This window comes from Bos javanicus, chromosome 19 (assembly GCF_032452875.1).
Source record: "Bos javanicus breed banteng chromosome 19, ARS-OSU_banteng_1.0, whole genome shotgun sequence".
In the NCBI taxonomy this organism is placed as follows: Eukaryota; Metazoa; Chordata; class Mammalia; order Artiodactyla; family Bovidae; genus Bos; species Bos javanicus.
The window spans coordinates 63,497,703-63,515,253 of NC_083886.1; the positions used below are offsets into that span (position 1 = coordinate 63,497,703).

At 48.0% G+C, this 17,551-nt stretch overlaps 1 protein-coding gene across 2 annotated transcripts in view; it reads right to left on the reverse strand.

Moving 5' to 3' along the window:
• Positions 1-7,340: 7,340 nt before the first annotated feature.
• The window catches only part of GNA13 (G protein subunit alpha 13), a 33,142-nt gene continuing 22,931 nt past the window's right edge, over positions 7,341-17,551 (reverse strand). For both annotated transcript variants that reach the window (XM_061393039.1, XM_061393040.1), the window contains exons 3-4: positions 14,247-14,297; positions 7,341-12,875 (exon numbers count right to left, since the gene is read on the reverse strand). In XM_061393039.1, the coding sequence (XP_061249023.1) occupies positions 12,303-12,875; positions 14,247-14,297 (624 nt within the window). In that variant the 3' untranslated portion in view covers positions 7,341-12,302. The remainder of the gene's footprint in view (positions 12,876-14,246; positions 14,298-17,551) is intronic.

The window sequence follows — 17,551 nt, forward strand, 5'->3', positions numbered from 1 at the left end:
TGGTTGGACGTTCGGGTTCTCATTTTTTCTCTAATATAAACAAAGCTGCTCTGACTGTTCATGTACACATTTTTGTATGGATGTGTTCACACTTCTCTGGGGTAAATACCTAGGGAGGGAATTGCTGGGTGATATGATAACTCTGTCTTCCCAGGTGGCTTACTGGTAAAGAATCCACCCGCCAATGCAGGATATGCAAGAAATATATGAGTTCAATCCCTCAGTAGGGAAGATCCCTACAAGAGGATATGGCAACACACTTCACTTTTCTTGCCTGGGAAATCCCATGGAAGAGGACCCTGGCAGGCCACAGTCCATAGGGTCGCAGAGTTGGACACGACTGAGCAACTATGATGACTCTGTGTTTAACATTTTGAGGCCCTGACTGTATTCTAAAGGCAAACAATCTCACCAGCAGTGAATGAAGGTTCTGATTCCCCTCCATCTCACCAACACTTGTTAAGGTCCTTTTTTAAAAATTCTAGCCATCCTAGTAAGTGTGAAGTGCTTCTCATTTGTGGTTTTGATTTGCATTTCCCTGGCGGTTAAGTGATTTTGAGCATCTTTTCATGTGCTTATTGAGAGCTCAAATTCTTATTTGGGCATTGCTACAAAGATCTTGGTTACTGTGCCAAAGACAAGTATCAGGTCGCCAGTGAATAAAAACCTAAGTTTGGTAACTAAGCACTCTTCTGAGCTCTCCTCTCAGTTTAGAGCTGGTTTCTGTAAACAACCATGAGGACCTCCTTGGACACAAACCTGTGCTGCTGGACACATGAAGCCCACCACCACAAGCCCCCAGATCAATAGAAGAGCGATGAAACTATGCTGGACACATGAAACTGACCACCACAAGCCCCCAAATCAATAGAAGAGCGATGAAACGATGCTGAGATTTAATTTTACGACGTTGGGATAAAATGTATACGCATAGTTATAAATATATGTATACCTATGGCTGATTCATGTTGACATTGGCAGAAAACAACAAAATTCAGTAAAGCAATTACCCTTCAATTATAAGTAAATTTAAAAAGTCATTATTTTTCATTGTTAAATGGGTGAAAAATTATTTACTATCAGATCTAGAGGTAGCGTACGGAAAGTGAGAATGTTTTTCACAATACCAGCGATACATGGAATGCAGGGTCAGTTCTAAAGAGTTCTGCTCAACGGTACCACAAAGAATCTGAGGTTGAGCGCTCAGGAAACCTGAAAGACCATAGAAATGGTGGATTTATGAGAACATAGGATGGTTTCAGAAGCAAATGCCCGGACTCAGAAGTCATCTGATTTGCAGAAAGTTGAACACAAAGCAGGCATGTGAACACAAATTTAATCATCGTTGTTGCTATTTTTTAAATAATTGTATTACTTATTTAAGTTGTTTCGTCTGCTCTGGGCCTCACTGCTGCACACGGGCTCTCGGAGCTGCTCTCTGGGTGTGTGCACAGGCCTCTCACGGCGGCGGCCTCTCCGTGTGCAGCGCAGGCCCCAGGCGGCCGGGCTTCAGGAGCCGCGGCATGTAGGCTCGACAGCTGTGCTTCCCGGGCTCCAGAGTGCCGGGTCAGTCACTGTGGTGCACGGGCTTAGCTGCTCCGAGACATATGGGATCTTCCCGGACCAGAGAGAGAGCCCGAGTTCCCCGCATTCGCAGGAGGGTTCCTAACCACTGGCCACTAGGGAAGTCCTATAGTTGCTACTGTAAGAACAGTTCGCCCCACTAGCTTTGGCAAGAAGTCAAAGTAGAAAGATACAGGCAGGCACAGAGTGAAATATACGGCTATTTAATTATCACTGGGACTTAAGCTAATGACATGTTATGAATCATATATACAGAAAATGGACTAGACAGAAATACTAAATTTATTTTTAGTGGTTGCGTAGAGTAGTAAAATTGGGGTGATGTTTTTTAAACCAAAAGTTTTTGGTCTTCTATGGAGAATATAATATTCACTGGAAGGACTGATGTTGAAGCTCCAGTACTTTGGCCACCTGATGTGAAAAGCCAAATTACTGGAAAAGACCCTGATCCTGGGAAAGTTTGAGGGCAGGAGGAGAAGGGGGCGACAGAGGATGAGATGGTTGGATGGCATCACTGACTCGATGGACAAGAGTTTGAGCAAACTCCAGGAGATAATGAAGGACAAGAGAGCCTACAGGGCTGCAGTCCATGGGACTGCAAAGAGCTGGACACGACTTAGTGACTGAACAACAATAAACAAAGTTTTACAAAGAGGTGTTAAACAGAAGATTCTCAGGAGCTCCTGCATTCTTATCACAGGCTTCCCTGGTGGCTCAGTGGTAAACAATCTGCCTGCAATGCTGGAGACCTGGGTTCAATCCCTGGGTCGGGAAGATCCCCTGGAGGAGGAAATGGCAATCCACTCCAGTATTCTCGCCTGGGAAATCCCATGGACAGAGGAGCCTGGTGGGCTACAGTCCGTGGGGTTACAAAGAGTCAGATATGACTGAAAGGACTTAGCATGCATGCAAAACTATTAAAAATATTCTTTTCCACTATGGTTTAACATAGGATATTGAATATACTTTCCTATGCTATACACTAGGACCTTGTAGACTATCCATTGTGTTGATAAATACAGAAGCTTACATCTGCTAACCCTAATATCCCGTTCCAGCACTTCCCCAGGCCCCCCAGCCCCTCCCCCTTGGCCACCACAAGTCTGGTCTCTATGTCTGTGAGTCTGTTCGTTTCCTAGGTGGGGTCATCTGTGTAATATTCTAGATTCCACATATAAGTGATATCGTGATACTTGTCTTTGACTTAGTTCACTTATTATGATAATCTCTAGCTCCACCCATGTTGCTGCAAATGGCATCATTTCGTTCTCTTTTATGGCGGAGTAATACTCCACTGTGTCTACGTGCCAGACTTCTTATCCTTTCCTCTGTCGATGCATCTTTTGGTTGTTTCCGTGTCCTGGCGATGGTAAGTAGTGCTGTTATGAATATTGGGATACATGTATCTTTTTGAATCATAGTTTTCTCCAGATATAGGCCCAGGAGCAGGCTGGCTGAATCATTTTCAGTTTTATGAGGAACCCCCGTCCTGCCTTCCACAGTGGCTGCACGAACTTCAGTTCCTGCTAGAGGACTTGTTATTGCAGGTTGAACTGAGATAATGACCAGAAAATGAATGAATCTGACTTTCATATATCTGAAAGCTCCAGTGAGTTTTTGAGGACATCAGAACCTAACTTTCAACACCTCAGAAAGACAACACACTGGAACCTCTATGGCTTATTACAAGGACATTCTCCACGAGGAAAGAGGGCAGGAAAAAACACCAGCACGCCGGTGGCAGGGGCGGGGAGGGGTAAATTTTCCAAAAATCTGTTGGGTTACCCTTAGAGTCTTCAGAGACATGTAGTTATGATTTTCCCCATAAAATCCTTTTTTTTTTCTTTCAGGAAAACTTGAAGACCTTATCATAGGAATTTTGTATTATAGACTATAATCCTGTATTACACTATGAACTATTTTTGTTGCAGGTTGTAATATTCTGGAAGGCTTTCAAGAATCTGAAAGTAGTAAAGAACATGGGAGCCCTGGAGCTCCAGCTCCTTGTTTCCCCAATAATCAGTCTAACCAGGCCACTCTGAGTTGGTGGCTGTGTACCCGCAGGCCGCTTGTCCCCAAGGGCGGGCTGAGCTCTCTTCACCCCTCAGGCTGGCTCCCCTCAGTCTCCGTCCCAACGGGACAGCGAGTCTTCTAAGGGGACCCCGTGTTGTGCCTCTTGGGGAGTCAGACACGTCAGACGGGCGCACAGCGAAAGCATGCATGTACTAACGTTGGGTTCTCTCAGTGTGGACGTCAGCGGCTCCACAGGAACTGCCCTGAGAGACAGCTGCAGCCTGGGGTGGAAGCCATCCTGCCGTCTCCCTCTCTCGCAGCCTCAAGGGTGGGTGAGATTTGTTGTTGTTCAGTCGCTAAGTCATGTCCAACTCTTTGTGACACCATGGACTGCAGCACGCCAGGCTCCTCTGTCTTTCACTGACTGTGTCCCAGACATTGCTCAAATTCTTGTCCATTGAGTCGGTGATGCCGTCCAACCACCTCATCCTCTGTTGTCCCCCTTTTCTTCCTGCCCTCAATCTTCCCCAGCATCAGGGGCTTTTCTAGTGAGTCAGTTCTTTGCATCAGGTGGCCAAAGTATTGGAGCTTCAGCTTCAGCAGCAGTCCTTCCAATGAATATTCAGGGTGGATTTCCTTTAGGATGGACTGGTTGGCTCTCCTTGCAGCCCAAGGGACTCTCAAGAGTCTTCTCCAGCATCACAGTTCCAGAGCATAAATTCGACCTAGGGGTGGAACCCACGTCTCCTGCAAGGCCTGGCGAATTCTTAACCGCTGAGCCACTAGGGAAGCCCTTAGCAGGATTTTGCCCGTGGCAGAGAGAACCAGAGGAGAGGTGTTGCGGTAAAGGACGCGTGGTTCAGCTGGAGTGAAGGAAGCAGGAGGGGCAGGCTGGCTTGAGGGGGAGGTTGATGCCTTGAATGTTGGGCGGAGGTTTGAACAAAGTTTTGTTTCCCGTGCTTTAGAGAGGGCTGTGCCTGGGGCTTCCCTGGTGGCTCAGAGGTAGAGAACTTGCCTGCCCAAGCAGGAGACACGGGCTTGATCTCTGAGCTGGGAAGATCCCGTCCGTCATGGAGGCACTAAGCCAGTGCACCACCACAGGCTTCTCTTTGAGCCTGCGCTCCAGAGCCAGAGAGTGGTCCTCACTCACAACTAGAGAGAAGCCTGCGCAGCAGCAAAGACCCAGCACAGCCAAGAATAAAATGTGGATAAATGAAGAAAGGGGCGCTGTCTAGGGCACCTGTGTCACACTGAGGGTTATTAGTGCCGTAAAGCCGGGCAGCCACCCTGGGTTTGGAATGTCCCCTTTTTCAAAAATATACACATTTGCCTGTGCCAGGTCTTAGTTGTGGTGTGCAGGGTCTTCATGGTGGCACGTGGGCTCTAGTTACCCGAGCAGACGGAACCCGCGCCCCCCGCGTTGGCAGTGAGGCATCGTCCCTGCTGGAGCACCCGAGAAGACCCTCACCCTCTGACACTGACTCATAGGCTTGTCCCCCAGAACTACAACCCGCTACAGAAGCGCAGGGACGGCCTGGACACCACGCGCTTTCCTGCCTGCGGAGCCTGGTGGCTGCGATGGTCTCTTTCTCAAGATCAAGTTTCAGTGGACTCATTCTGGCGTTAAATGAAACCGGCGAGTGAATTCTCGCAAAGCTGACAAGAACTGGGCTTTTCCACGGAGAACAGAAAAGAGAGCACGCACACTGCTCTTCTCCCGAGGTCGACAGTGTTGGCATCTTAGGAGTTTGCTCTCTCCCTTCTCCCACGTTTGACGGGAGGGAAGTCCAGCCCAAATCTAAAGTGGCCGTGAAGTCAGCTGACAAAAGAACGATCGACTCTTAGAGAGGCTTCTCTGCTTGTCTTCATGTAACTTCATGGGGAGAAGACCAAGCAACACAGCGCATGGTCGCTCATCCTGGCGGGAACTCCCTCCTGCCTCCTTGGGGCCTCTGCCCCGCGGTGCCCTCGGACGGAGCCCCGCGGGAGCCTCGTCGTCCTGGTGGGCGTGAAGACAAGGACGCTCGGGAGGTCGTGGCAGTGTTTGTGTCCCTCCTTGCTCCAGCTGCAGTTCTGTCTGCCAGGGGCCCCACTTGCTCCCGAGGGAAAGTTACATAGTATGGCTTTTAAAACAGTGCCCGAGTCTTTTTGTTTTTTGCAGGGCTTGCCAAATTTCCTGTCACCCAAACAAACTTCTGGTTTAACCTATGAACTGCGAGTTTCCTGCATTCTCAAGGGACAGAAGTCTCTTTTCTCTTTCAAAAACCCACATTCTGGGCAATGGAGCGGGCCAGTTTGCCAGGGCAACGTGACTGCCAATCAGCTATGTCAACGGTGCCCAGCACTTTCCTGGACAACAGGTTTTTAGCCGTCCGTTGACAAATGAACATTCTCTTGTTCCAACAACAGAATAAGAAAGTTGTGGGATTTTTTTTTTTTTTAAAAGACCTCTTGGTTTGCTGTGGGCAATTCAAATGCACAAGTGAGTTTAGTTTCGATTTTAAAAGATCTTAAGTCTCATAAAGAAAGCCTGTTTGCTGTCTACAGATTGGTAGGTATTTGTAGATTTGGAAGTACCTCCAGATTTTTCTCAACTTTTCTTGCGGTTAACAGGGAAATCTCACAGTAAATGTTGAGTTCTTGGGCACAATTTTTATTTTGCCAGAAACACCTGGAACCAACCAGCCCTGGATTACAGCCATCACCATGAACGCTTGTTCACACCTGATTTGGAATCCCTATGGTAGGAAAAGCCCCTTCACTCTGCTCCGGGGAAGAAAAATCCCGCAGCGGCAGTTAAGGAAAGGTGTACACAGATGGAGAGTCATCGAACGACTTCTAATGGAGCTGAAGTTGCAAAGGGAAAGGACGACTGACGTCACTGAACGAGTGCTACTTCACGTGAGGTCCCGGACACAGAGCCCCGTCCAGTCACGAGGAGGACAGCAGGCTGCTCCCGACAGGGACTGCCAACCAAACAGCGGCCAGCACCCCTCCTCAAACCGCCGAGGCCACCAGATGAGGGGGGTCTGCAAGGCTGTGACGGCCCAGAGGAACCCAGACAGACAGGGCACGTCATCCTAAGATGGTGTCCTGGCTGGAAGGACTTGGAATAGAAAGGGGCAGCAGGGAAAAACCAAGATGGGAACGAAGAACAGGTTTAGTTAAGAAGAAAGTGTCGACACTGGTTCATTAATTTTAACACATGCACTAGGATGGGACATGAGCGTAATGTGAGAGATGGACAGTTCAAGGGCAGTTCAAGGGCAGTTCAAGATGCTACCTGGGGAAACTATCTCCCAGTGTGGAGTTTTAGGAAACTGCTATTTTTGCAATTTTTCGGTAAATCATAAAGTTCCTTGAAGCAATAAAAGGAGTGGTATCATGTTAGTTTGCTCTTAAAACGCCATTTCAGCTACAGAAGACGCAACCGTGTTAGACTGGCAGGTGGACAAAGCGTGAACCCAGACACGGGCGCTCGACCTCAGTGATTTCAGGAGCAGCAGAGAGAAAAGGTGGCGTTTCCCGCTTCTGGCTGCTGCATCAAAACGGGTGTTTGGGAACTTCCTTGAAGTCCACATCCCTTCTTCAGTGAGGAAACATTTATAGACTAACTTAAGTCAAAGTATCGTCAGAGATCTGCCGAAAGAGAGATTTCTGAGGTTCCAGCCACTGGGACTTTAAGTCTCTGCTTTGCTCTTGACATTAATCAAAGAGTTAGTTTAAATAACATCATAGTATGGGACAGTTTATAAATGTTTATTAAACGTCAGTAATTTTTACAAAGCAAATATTAATAGCAAGAGGCAAAAAATTTTGCAAAATATGTACAAAAGTAAAAAGCCTTGATGACCAGCAATTCATTTTATCAAATCAAATCATTCTTTCCACTTTCAGACCTCCTGTAGAAATAATTTATTGCCAATCCTAAAGCACTGACAGAAAAAAAAAATGTACAACAATTACCAGATAATGTGCTCAGTTCTCAGAGTTATAAAAAGATAGATGTTAAAAAATCTGAAGCCGCAAATACTTTGATACAGAGCTAATACAAATCATGTTGTTAGGTACAGTATCTACCAGGTTGTTACAAAATAAGACTTTTTGATAAGGCTTCTGTGGTAAATGAGTTCCACCACGCTGGAGTAGCAGAGAAAGCCATTTCAACATTTTGCAATTCTACTTTCAAGTTAGAGGTAAAGAAAGAGTAAACAGTATAGTCCACTGCATCGTTACAGGTCCTTTCCAGGAACCAACCCCTAAACAGGCATGACTGAGGAGGAACACACCACTTAACTGTGGCAAGAAGCACTACAAACAGGATTTCCAGAGACAAGCCCAGACCAGAGGCTGAGCAAGGCGCATCCTTCTATCAGGAGATTCATGGCCTGACAGCGCACTGCCTCCTGGGGCCCTGCTTCCATCCATCTGGAAACGTTCATCACTATCAAAGGTGATGCCATTTTGGAAAGGTCACAAAATCTCTGACCAACCCAGAAATCATTGCCCTACCACCAACATTTTTTGTTGCATGTAAGCCCTGCCATTGGAAACCAGATGCTTAGACCTAGACGCTGCGAGGATGAGTTCTTTATATGCTAACTATACATTCAAGTACAGACCTAAGAATACCAGTGGTGTACTGCAAGCCATGTTAACAATCACTATCTGCTAAGGCTAGTAGCAAGTTGATGGCATCTGAAAAATCCACGAAGTTCAACTTGTTTACAAGTGTCCAGGTTTAGACTTGACTTTACTCTCTACTGGGCTTCCCTGGTAGCTCAGACAGTAAAGCATTTACCTACAATGTGGGGAGGCCCGGGTTCGATCCCTGGGTCGGGAAGATCCCCTGGAGAAGGAAATGGCACCCCACTCCAGTCCTCTTGCCTGGAAAATCCCATGGACTGAGGAGCCTGGTGGGCTACAGTCCATGGGGTCGCAAAGAGTCGGACACGACTGAGCGACTTCATTTCACTTCACTTTTTACTCTCTATAAATTTATGAAGCCCTAACCTCGTACCATAAAATAATGGGAATGTTTACTGTTTATCTGGAACGTGGAGACACACTCACACACTCCCTCCCTTCCTCGTGTTTACTACACTGAAAAGCCAATCTGGATCCTATCACGAGAACGAAGGAAGGCAAAAAGCAGCACTTTTCGTCGAGCAGCACAGACCTATGGACACATCACCTGTGAGTAATGTAACTCTGCATGTTGAAATGATGTGAAAGATAAAGTCAGATTTTCAACTGGAAAAAAAAAAAAAAAGACATATGCAGAATCTGTGCTCTTGATCCCTCAATTAAAACTTTCTTTCATTAAAAGAAATGAAAAGGTAACAGAGTGGCTTTCTCTAGGTTTATTAGGGAGATTATTACAAATGTGTGACTGAGATTTACAGGCATGATTTCATGGGTTCAAACAGGAAATGGAGAGTTAACACTGATACGCAGCCTTCTCAATACACACAGAAGTAACACTTCTACAGACTGCAATGGAGAAAATCTTGTTTCAGATGGCTTGGTTTGGGGCTTTGCCGCAATGTGTCATTATATAATGAAAGCACCAATTTGAGGGTTTCTCACACAGTGATTTGAATTTCAGAACATTGCAGAACATGACTTGGTAACTTTATTCTTCATATAAATAAGGCATAACCGGATGTATGTACTAATGCTGAAAATAACATCCTACCAAAAGCATAAATCCAAGTATTTGGGCAGATGCTGGAAGATGTACTCATTTCTGCTTACAAACAATTATGGAACCCATGATTTCTGTATACGTAAATCAACACTTCTAATCACTCCTGGGGTTGGGGGAATCCGACTTCTTCCTGCTTTATACCAACCACTGAACAAGGACTCCCCTCGGCAACCTCACCAAAGCCTAACCAGGACCTTCGCCGTGTTGACAGACACGCGGTGCGGCTTCCGTGACGCCTTCTTTGGTTGCTCTTGTGCCCCAGCTATCAAGTGCCCATTCTAGACAACACAACTAAAGATTCCCGTTTAATACAGCACTTGGCAGCAAGCAATGATGTGGGTTGTTAAAAATAATATTTAAGTGGTAGAGGCATGCCTTTAAATTATTTGGATCTTCAGAAAAATATCTGACAACGCTTCCCTATTTAAGAAAAAAAAAAGGCAAAAATTTGAGGTGTTCTTTGCTTTATAAGGCAACTCTGTATACTGTAAGGTTCTTCAAGGTCAATGAAGACACTTGTGTGACATTTCTTAAGAATTAAACAAGAAGACATTCAGACCCAAGAACAGAATGTAATGGAGAATTAGGCACATTTTACTCCAAATTGTAACCATGAAGACTTAGAAAATTAAATACACTGAAGAATTTTAAATTCAAATTACATTTTTAGAGACTGGGGTAGGGGAACAGGCACGGGGAAAACTACGAGCACCCTTGCAGTTCTGTCCCTAATTTCCACCTCCCCTTCACACAGTGGTATTTTAAAAGGATCTGGTTTTCATGATATAGGTATAGGACTCTTTCACATGGTTTAAATATACAGTATATAAAACACGTGAACTAAAGCCTTCAGATTGAACCGGCAAGTCTGTATGAGTAATTTACTACCTCAAAATATACTCGAGGTTTTACTTTAAACGAAAGTTGACTCTGAGACTTCACACACATCAGGAAAGGAATCTCAAATGCTCAGAATAGTATCCCATCTCTTTGGTGCTTCAACATTTGACTGTGGTGGTCAAAATGGGGACTTCTGCTTTGTCGGGCAGTGTGTGTGGCTCATATCAGAGATTTGAACGAGGACCTGATTGAGACCATCCCTCCTCACTGCACACGCCGGGAACTGACTTTAGCCCTCACTGGAGTGAGTGAACCACCACTCCTGCTAAACCGATGCACAGACCTCCACCAACGTCTCTGTGTAGCGTGCACGCGCTATGCCCTGAAATGGTTCACTCTGCGGGTTAAACAACACATTTGTGTTTGGTGAGAAGCACTGGACACAGAACTCTAAGACACGCGCGAGCCCTCCTCCACGGACGCCTGTCACAGGGCGGGGCTCACGTCAGCAGCAGAGGATCACCAGGACACGGACACACGGGCAGCTGTGGGGGGAACGATGGAGGAGCTTCAAGTGCGAGCAAAGTCAGGTGCCTGTCAAACCCTGGTCAGGACCTGGCAGAGTCCTATCCTAAGCCGACCACAACACAGACCCAGAGCCTGACCGGGGCAAGCTGGGGGATCCAGAATTCCGACCAGTCGTTCAAGGACTGCTTGCCTATAAAATACCTGAGAACAGTCAGCTGTACAGTGAAGGGGCAGGTATCACAGTCAATCACAATTTTCAGGAAAGGGAGGAAAACCATCAGACTCTCTAAACTGTCACCTTGTACACTGTTCCTCTACCCGACTGCCACACCACACGTAACCTACAGGGCGGGCCTCTCAATGCCGAAAACCAGCCATTCTGAGGCGCTCACAGAGGATGCATCTGTTAATGGCAAAGCTTCTTGGGGGGTGCGCCTTAATTTGGGGCATGGTGGGGGAGGTCACATGTAACCATCTTTCAGCAGGAACTGGAACACGACTCCTCATTCTTGGGAGAATCCTTGGAAATGCACCTCAGGAGAGCTGGAATCCCACGAACAACAGTGCTGCCAACACGTACAGCCTCTTAGAGACACACCGAGAAGGAACGAGAACCTCAAACAATGGCTTTCCAGATAGTCTGACAGAAAAACGTTGCCCTTGGCAAGCTCTGAAAAACCCAAAAACCCCCATAAATGCTGCCATCTGGAGCCGACAGGAACAGGCAGGAGCGTGAAAGAACCACGTCCATGATGGTGCGACAGGGATTCCCACTGTGGGCCCTACTGCGTCTGAGACGGGGTCTCAAAGTCTTGAGAGTAAAACAAAACATCCTTGGGAAGGGCTGTGTTTATTGAGAAAGTTCTGTTACGAGGTTGCACATTCTAGCTGCTACTATGGCCAGGGTTTCCTGCATGGCACCTGGATGACATATCTAAGTATGGGAAAGGCAGCCTGCACTCCACTCTTTTGGCTTCTGATCAAAACCCTGGGAACGGCCCGCGCCTGTGCACACGGAACCACACGGGAGCGTCCACCAGCGCCAGATGAGACACTGTACGTGAACTAAGACACTTGCCGAGCACTGCCTTCAGGAGCCACAGAAACTCAGAACAGCTGCTGGGGACACGAGCAATCAGAAGAACGTGAAGGCCAAAGCCGGGGAAGTCTACGGACGGCCACCCCTCAGAGCAAACTTCCCCCGACGGCCCTCCTTCCCCAACAGTCCACCGAGGCTGGCCACAGGCGCGGCTACCGCGTGCGGCGACCGAGGTGCCCCGCGCGGTCCAGGGCCTGCGCGCACTCCGCCCCGCCCTGCGGCGCTCAGGGCACCTGCCACGCTTGGCACCACAGGAGCACTGTTTGAGAAGTGGAAGGGTCAAAGCCAGAAGGACAGCGCATCTGAGGCCTGGCGGGAGGAGGGCCCATCCAGGGAGGCCGGAGCTGAGCCCGTGGGCGTCGGTCATGGGCGGCCCTCCGCCAGGGGCTGGAGTCGCAGGAGGAGGACTGAGATTTCCAAGGAGTTAAACCCAGAATCAAGACTGTTCTAATTCCTGCTGTAAACTTCTATTTTAAAAATAAAACAAACAGAACACAGGAAGGCGGGAGGCGGCAGGCCCTGTGGGCGTCACTGGAGCATCAGCTGCTTGAGGTTGTCGTGCAGGATGGTGTCCTTGACGTCGCGGAACACCAGGCGGATGTTCTCCGTGTTGATGGCGGTGGTGAAGTGGTGGTATAGGGGCTTCTGCTGCTGGTCCCGGCGCTTGCTGCGGAAGCACTCCACCAGGAATTTCTGGACGTCTCTTAAGCAGTGGGGGTCCCCTTCAAACTCTAAGAAATAGTCTTTGATGCTCACAATTTGCACTTTCTCCTCAAGCAAATCTGTCTTGTTCAAGAACAGAATTATGGAGACATTGCTGAAAACCCGGTTATTGACGATGGTTTCAAAAATGTTCAGCGACTCGGTCAGGCGGTTGGTCAGGCGGTCCTCCATGAGCACCTGGTCGAACTCGCTGGAGGAGACGAGGAACAGTATGGACGTCACGCTGTCGAAGCACTCGAACCAGCGCTTCCGCTCAGACCGCTGGCCGCCCACGTCGACCATCTTGAAAGGCACGTTCTTGATTTCAAAGTCGTACTCGTGGATGCCCTTGGTGGGCCTCCTGGCGAGCAGGATGTCTTGCTGGGACGGAATGTACTCCTGGAAAAGAGGAAATACTGCAGTGATTCAGGAATAATGAGAAAGTAGAGTGTGCCATTAACTGGTCTGCACAGGAATCTGAGCAAACTCCGGGAGACGGTGGGGGGCAGGGGAGCCCGGCGGGCTGCAGGGCATTTGCTGAGTGTCGAAGAGGCGCCGGGCCCTGTTGCTAAGCAGCAAGAACTCAGCTCTTCAGAGCCAAGTCACATGGTCCCTGCCTTCAGGGAAAGAGGGGGAAAGACCAGCCAACCTCACAGGAATCAACAACTGTAACACAAGCAGTGGAGTCTTAAAACAGGAGGGACCATGAGTGGTGTGCTCAAGGAAGCCTACACGGAAAGGCGAGCTCAGAAGAACAGGTCAGCTGGAAAACATGAAATAACTCTTAAAAACTGCGTCTATCCACCAAAGCTGCTCTCCACTTGGCTGGTACTTAACTTTTCTTTAAGGCTGACTACAATCTAACCTGATGGAAGGGTGACAGTGAGGTAGGTCTTCACACACAGTCTCACTGATGTGGATGGAGTGGACAAAACAGACAAACACAGGGGCCTACACAGAGACCGCCCCGAGGACACCTGCGTCTGGGGAGACACATCCTGAGTGCAGGGGGACAAGTGCCACCAAGCAACAGACAAGGGGAAATGCAAAGCGCGTCCAGCAAGAGCACAAGGAGGTCCTTCTCCACAAGGCCTGGCACAGGGGCTGCTTCCTGCTCACAGCAGGGCTCATTCTGCTCTCCTTCTGTTTTATGTTCAGGGTTAAACAGGGAGGGTCAGGACTGGCACAGCGCCAGGGCAGCGGCCCTCAGGGGCCTTCCCAGCAGCCTGATGCCTCCTCCAGGGAGGCCTCTGCCTGAGCCCCGTGTGGAGAGCGGCCAGCGCCAGCCTCTGCTGCTTGGGGTCACGGGGGATGCACCGCCGGACAGTCCAGCCGGCAGCTCCCGTGGTGAGGGTGACTCTGCCCGCGTCACAGCCTCCAGAATCCAGCCTCCTATCCTCCAACCCTGCAAATGGGGGTCCTGAACTGGAAAACACTGTTTGTCGGAAAGTTCTGAACTCAGCGAGCGCTCTGTTCAGCCTCCGCTTACAGAAAAGCAGAGACCGCGCGTGGACATGCTCATGTGCTGTCTTCTTTCAAGCATGAACTTCTTTCTGCAAAGAGCTGTACTTTAACGAAACAGTGGGCAGGGCATTCCTCGTGGAAATGGCAGCGGTCAGGAGAGGAGAGAGAGGGAAAAATGAAGCGGGAACAATCCGAATACAGCCATGAGGAAAAAGGAAATGGCTCAGTACATAATTTCTCCACATTTCTTCACCCTGGCTACTGCTTTCTAACGACAATAAACGTAAACACTGCCTGAAAACTTACTGGTTCTCCGAGTTTATCCAAGTTATCCAGGAAATACTTTACAGATTCACCCTGAAAACAAGAAGAAGATAAATCGTTATTAGCGCTGAGGCATGGAAGACTTTGCTGCACAGTTTATGTTAGACTGTCTGGTTGTGCACTTAACCCAAACATGCTCTGCTTAGTCACCGCCTTCAGACGGAGCAGCCGACCCCGCTAAAAACGTGTAAAACATCCGCCTCCGCCGGAGCCTGGGAGCCTCTCAGTCTCTGCACGAGCGTCCCCCTCGACCACCCCCTCAAAGAGGGTTCCATGCAGGCATTTCCACACAGCTGCAAGTCCACAGGGAAGACGTGATGAAAAGGTGCAGACTGCTTTCGAGATAAACATACAACCACAGTCCCGGTGGGATGGCTTCTGTCTGTATCCTCCTATCTCAAAGTTGGTCGTCTTCTGAGACAGGAGCAAAGCATGGATGAGGCAGGGACCGCTGAGGGGACAGGCGAGCCCAAACAGACGCCCCCGAGCCCCAATGCCTACACTCTCGGGGCCCACACTGCGCCTAGATTTCAGGCAGTTTCGGAGACCTCAAGCGTATGGGAACACCTTCCTCAAGGAAATCCTTGAACAGCAGACAGACAGGTGAGCGGGAAGCACCCACGCAGAGAAGGCTGTGGGCTCACCCCGCTGGATCTCTGCACCCCAGCACTCATCTGCTGGAAGCTGCTCCCCAGGTCTGGCTCCAGAAGGCAGTGCCTCCCTGATGCAGAAGAGTCACCGTAAGGTCTTCTCTGTAGGGAGTTTCTACAATCAGGTGACTTCTGGGGTCACACTCTGAGTCATGAGGCCTTAAAGCTGCAGATCCCAAAATTTTAGTCTCTGGATTCCCTTTATACACTTAAGATTCTTCAGGACCAAAAAAATAAAAAAATAAATAAATAAAAAAGATTCTTCAGGACCCCAAAGAGACTTTGTTTAAGTGGATTACAGCTATAATACCATGTTAGAAAGTAAAAGGAGGCAGCTTAACAAATATTTTACTCATTAATTCATTTAAAAATACCAATAATAAACTCATTCACGCGAACTTAGTAAAGACAGTGAGACACTCAACTGCTTCTACACCCGCCCTGTCACCAAAGAGGACTTCAGCTGGAGCCAGTTAAGCAGGTCCGGCCTCCTACAGAATGCCCACTGGAAACGGAGTATCTTAATAGCCTCTGCAATTGTAGATATTTTTGTTTCTACACCAGGATTTGACAAATGACAGCTTACTAAAAGTCTACTTCGTACTCTGAATGGGTCTTTTACTCCCCAACAATTTTGTAGCATCAAGCCCTGGAATATAGTGGGCAATCAAGTGTACAAGACATAATATGGAGAAAATCATATTCATTGTCATCATGACCATCTCATAAGAAGCCTTATGACTCGGGAAGTCGACAAGCTCACAGTGGCAAGCAGACGCAAGCTTTCCTAAATTCTGATTTTTAGCTGAAAGCTCAAGTTTTATCAATGGCAACAAATTTATTTTCCTCAAATTGGTGGGCTAATAATTTCATTCATTTTCTTAAAAAAAAAAAAAAAAAAAAAAGCCCATCAAATGCCCAAGTGTGAGTAAGCTGGTTGTCTGTTTCAAGGAAAAATGGTGTTCCATGAAAAATACAGTGAATTCGAACACAACACTGCCAGTCACCAAGGCACTTCCCAGAGACTGGTCTGTGCAGGAGCCTGCTGCGTCCAGAGCTCTTCCCATGGAGATCCAAAACAGTCTTTACTGCTCGATCAAGCACAGTCTTAGGGGAGCCTGGTGCGTGCTTTCCTTGGGGCTTCCCTGGAGGCTCAGACAGGAAAGCATCTGCCTGCAATGCGGGAGACCTGGGTTCGATCCCTGGGTCGGGAGGATCCCCTGGAGAAGGAAATGGCAACTCACTCCAGTGTTCTTGCCTGGAGAATTCTGTGGACAGAGGAGCCTGGCAGGCTATAGTCCAGGGGGTCGCAGAGAGAGTCGGACACGACTGAGCGACTTCACTGGTTCACTGGTGCGTGTTTCCAGCTGAGGACGCTGAGTAGCGTGTCTGGGGCTCACCTTGCACGGAGGCTCCAGCATCGGCAGCCATGCCGCTCTGGGCTGTTGGCGAGCGTCTGCCCGGCGATGGGAGAGGATGTCCCAGGGACACCACAAAGAGTGCAGAACATGAAGCCTCCTTTTAAAGGCTTTCTGGGATCCCTGTGGCCCAGGGACCACACCTGGAGAACTGCAATGCGGGAGACCCAGGTTCAATCCTGAGTCGGGAAGATCCCTTGGAGCAGAAAATGGCTACCCACTCCGGTATTCTTGTCTGGAGAATCCCATGACAGAGGAGCCTGGTGGGCTACAGTCAAAGAAAGTCGGGCATGACTAACACTTAACTGCTAAACTGAGGTAGACGATTACAAAGCGAAGGACCACAAGCTCCCCGTGAGCTTGGCCCAGCACTCCCCCGGCATCAGAGCCGACCTAGCTGCCGCGAGGGACTCTGCAGCCTCGACTTCTCCTACTGGGCGAAACTACTGAAGTGTTTTGCTGCAAAACACGACGGAGATTACACAGCACACAGTGTCTATCTGTAACCCAGAAAACTCTAATGCCATTCATAAACGCGGACTCGGGGCTTCATGGTAAGAATAGCTCTGCAGTACACAGGTTTTGGTTTTCGTTATTTAAAATATGGACAAGGTAATTTGGCAGTTCTGAGTGACGATATTCTCTTCTCAAAACAGGAAAATCATCCCCATTTGGTCTCCTCTTGGTATTATTATACAAATACAAAGAAATATTTTAAATTTCACTGAAGCTTCCTGATTTAACTGCATTCCCTGGGGGGGGGGGTGGTTTCAGAATGTGCCTTTGTTTATTAGGAATTCATAACCTCACCAAAATCACATGATGATACTATACAAACACGCATGTGCTCCGTTAACAAGTTTCAACTTCTACTGCAGAAAGTTTCATCAGTATCAGCTACAAAGTCCTTTGTGCGCTTGACACTGTACAAAATCTAAGTAAAAATGTTTTAATTCATTTTCACACATTTCAGTGTGTGGATTATTGCTAATATTTTAAGTCGTAAATAAGGTGCCCTTTGCCTTCTCCCCTAACATTTGGCCAGTATCTATTCAAGGACAAGAAATGATTTAAAATATTATTCCTATGGAAAACATGTTTTGGTTTAAAATAACTCAGTCAAAAAAGCGATGTTAACCTATCTTTTATATCACAGGTGGTATGACTGAGCCTCCATTAGTTAGGAGACTGAAAGTAGGAATGATAACCTGAATAACCT